We start from the raw sequence: 3,813 nt of genomic DNA on the forward strand, positions 1-3,813 counted from the left end.
TTGACTATCCCTGACCAGCCTCCGACATTTTACTGTCCAGAAATTAGGAATCATTGAAAATTCTGCTGCTCGGTGTCCTAGCTTGCTCTGAATCCCGCTCACACACCACAGATGTTGGCCTACTTTCAGGTCTATTGATTTAAGCATCGCCTCTATTTTAAAATCACCTCCACGTTTTCAAATCCCTCCACTATTTTTCCCCCCTCTCTCTGCGACCTCCTCCAGGCTCACAACCCTGGCCTTTTGAGCATCCCGGATTTTAATTACTCCACCACTGGTCACCAAGCCAAGGCCCTAAACTCGGGTAGTACCTCCCTAAACCTCGCTGATCCTCTCTCTCTTCCTATTAGGCACTTCTTAAAGCCCCTCTCTTTTTTTGTCCATTTCTCCTAATATCTCAGTGTGACCATCCCCCCCCCCCCCCCCTCCTCCCCTTCTCCCCGGTTTCCAAGCCGCAAGAAATATTTTTCTCTCATTTTAAAAAGGATAATGTTGCATCCCGCCACTCTGTGAGCTGAAGTGGGACACAGGAGGGCAATTCTTGACCAGCAATGTGGCATCTCTCTGCAGTGTCGTATTCAAATTTCAACACGTGCCAATCTCAAGGAGAGAAACCTTTCCAGTTGTACAGTTAAGATACGTGGGCATCACACGCAACACAGCGAGAGTGCCACTATTAAATGATGCCCACCGTGGTTTTCCAGATGGCCACTGAAGTCATTTTCCCCACCAGGTTTATGCAAAAATGCCAAAACCCAATTCTCAATGCTTATAGACAAATTTTGTTCCAATTTTACATAAAAGGAACAAACTGTACCGGAGTCTAGGGAGAGCAAAACATTAAAAGGCAAAGCGAAATCATTATTCTGAAATAACATCAGTGTAGAATACGCTACTGATCAATTTTTACAACTGAATTAAGCGGTCCAATAAAATGTCAAATCTCCCGAAGCAAATATCAAAATACTAAACTGAAGAGTTTGAACAAATCACTTAGCCCATCAGAAAGATTTACAAACTTGCCAGCAAGTTCTTTCTCCCTCACAAAAAAAAGAACAACGATATTTCACAGTTGCCACTGAGTGAATAAAAGGTTACATTTAGCATTTCTGCTGGACTGCTGCTCGTACAAGGCACACAAGGCAGCCCTTTCTCTCCAAAGGGGTTCTGACATTCCACAAGTAAACATGGGAGTGATTTTTATGCATGCCATGTACACTTTACTTAATTCCATTTTAACAAGAACCAGTTTCAAAACCATACAGTCATTACAAGGGAATTGCAAAGTGGACTTTAAAAGAGGTTACATTTTTTTCAGTGGATAAAGTATTAACTGGGCACCAACTGCAGAACGTGGGTCGAGTCCATGTCCCCTGCCAAACATTTCCACATTGTTGAACAGTCGCCACCTTTAATTTCCCCTCTGGGCAGAGAGATGAGTGAAAGGGAGTCTCCCCACTTTTAGGCAAAAAGCCTGGGGCTGTTTCAGAACTGGTTTGGTTGAAGAACCGAGTCCTCTACTTGCAGTGATTAGTCTGGAGAGATTGTCTGGTGCTACTGGTGGTGGAGCCACGCACAAAAACAAACATATGTGCACTCACCTGTACAATATCCAAGACCATCCCGGCTGCCACTGTCCCAAAGCCTGCCAGCAGGAATGGGAACACAACCTGCAGTCCGATAGAGAAAGAGGTCTCTTTTAGGGAATCATGACCACGACTCGGCTCGCTGATAATCTCATCGCTGTCGATACTCTGACTGCCATTCTCCAGAAGGGTATCTTCCTCCCTCAGACCCTTGGCATTGGCATGAGAGTCTCTCGCTAAAGCCTCCACCCTTTCACCCTGTTCTCGCCCCTCTGTTAAATAGTCTGACCTCTCTGCCTCCACCAGCTCCGTGGAGGAACTTGGAATTATAGAAATGGCAAATTCATCAGAGCTGCTAACAACAGGGTAGACATTCCCATTGGCGTGGTAAAGTGGGCCCAGCTCCTTCTGTTCCATGGTGTTAGACATGGCGGATTCACAATCTTTGGGATATCATTATGCGTCGCCTTATTTTCTTTTCCTCTTAATTGGTTTCAAATATTAAAAAGCTTTTAAAATGTTGTTTCCCCTTTCCCCCTAAAAAAAAATAAAGGCAAGCTCTGTGGTTTTTGTTGTTGTTGCAAACTGACTGTAAGATTTAGGCAAGAAAGATCCTTTTCAGCTTCTCGTCCGCAGGTGGAATTGGCAGAACTGTACTTGTCCTCAGAATTCAATCCAGCTTCATGGTGGAAATGTGGCACTTTTTCCAACGTTAAAAGAAAAACTCCCTTCCAGTGCAATAACAGGAACAGCGAGGGCGAAGGATTCTTTCCCTGGTGTCTCTCGAGTCAGTCTGGAGTGGGAAACAGTTACAATCTCGTTTCTGTGAACAGAGGGAGAAAAAAAAAACCCACATTTTAACATTTCATTGGAGTAATGTATTTAGGGGAGGGAAGGGGGCCAAATCGACACGCTGCATTTTCAAAACCAGTTTCAATGTGACTCAGTCAGGAAACCACTGTGGCAAAAAAAAAGGCGGCCAACATTTTGATCATTCAACTCCCACTCCGAGTATGAGGATAACATTGGGGATGGAAGATTTAATAAATATTACTATTAAAAAAAATCCTCTGACAAAAACTTGTGTGTGGGGGGGGGGGGGGGGGGGGGGAAGAGAACAGAAAGAAAATCAAATTGCATTTCCAATCCTGAACTGTCAAAAAGATTGCTTGAGGATCTAACCCAGAGAATCAATTATTTTCCACTCCCAGTCCTCAGGCAGTTTGGAAAGTTTCCTCCTGCCTGCCAGGGGATCCCCAAGGACATTTAAAAACAGAGGGGGAAGGAAGGAACCGCTTTGTTACCCCTGTCAGCTGCAGCTTTGAAGCAGGTTGGCTTTGGTCTGGGAGCCTCCTTCAGGTCTCCTCTCCTGGTGGGTGTGTGTCTCCCTCTCTCCGGCTCCTGCCTTTTGGGTTTTCTTTGCTGCCTCCCCTCCCTCAGAGAGGAGGAGGGGGGGGGGAGGGGGGGCTGGTGCTGGGATTGGACAGATTGAGACACCTCATTCCCTCTATTCGGGTTAAAGTGTTACCTGGTGGAGGATGTGAGGCGCTGCCGGCGGTAACTCATTAACGGGCGGTTCAGTCAGTCAGTGAGTGAGTGACACAGGGCCTCCGGCTCCAGCAGCTCCTCCGCCGGCTCACAGCGCCACCCCAGCAGCGCAGCGTCCCTCCATCCCCGCGCAGGCCCGCGCGCGCGCCCCCCCTCCCCGGCAATGACATAACCGCCCGCCAATCGGAGCGCCTGCGCCGTGGATTGACAGGTGGCCGGACCAATCAGAGTCGGCCGGGGATAGCAGCGCCCGCCCTCCGCGTCACGGCGCCTTGGAACTCCCCCATGTATCAAGAGAAAGTAGCGAGTGGGGAAAGTAGCGAGTGGGGAAAGTTGCCACTCTGCAGACTGAGCCCAATGCTGGGGGAATGGGCAAGGATTTCTAGAGATACAATTCACAGTGCAGAAGGAGGCCATTCGGCCCATCGAGTCTGCACCAGCTCTTGGAAAGACCACCCCACTTTTAAATCTGCACCTCTGCCCCCCCCTCCCCCAATACCCGTAACCCACCCAAACCCTTTGGACACCAAGGGGCAATTTAGCGCAGCCAATCCACCTAACCCACACGTCTTTGGGCTGTGGGAGGAAACCGGAGCTCCTAGAGGAAACCCACGCAGACACGGGGAGAACGTGCAGACTCCGCACAGACAGTGACCCAGCGGGGAATCGAACCTGGGAC

The 3,813-nt window shown here is 48.5% G+C and overlaps 1 protein-coding gene across 2 annotated transcripts in view; it reads right to left on the minus strand.

Annotated features, from left to right (window-relative positions):
* Positions 1-3,266, minus strand: part of LOC119978331 (solute carrier family 41 member 1-like) — a 72,414-nt gene extending 69,148 nt beyond the window's left edge. Inside the window, exons 1-2 of one of the 2 annotated variants that reach the window (XM_038819893.1) lie at positions 3,115-3,266; positions 1,602-2,409 (exon numbers count right to left, since the gene is read on the minus strand). In XM_038819893.1, coding sequence (XP_038675821.1) covers positions 1,602-2,015 — 414 coding nt within the window. In that variant the 5' untranslated portion in view covers positions 2,016-2,409; positions 3,115-3,266. Of the gene's footprint in view, positions 1-1,601; positions 2,410-2,890; positions 3,093-3,114 lie in introns of those variants that run through there. The other variant, XM_038819894.1, reaches the window with a different exon arrangement.
* Between the last annotated feature and the right edge of the window lie 547 nt (positions 3,267-3,813).

Source organism: Scyliorhinus canicula, chromosome 15 (assembly GCF_902713615.1).
Source record: "Scyliorhinus canicula chromosome 15, sScyCan1.1, whole genome shotgun sequence".
Lineage (NCBI taxonomy): Eukaryota > Metazoa > Chordata > Chondrichthyes > Carcharhiniformes > Scyliorhinidae > Scyliorhinus > Scyliorhinus canicula.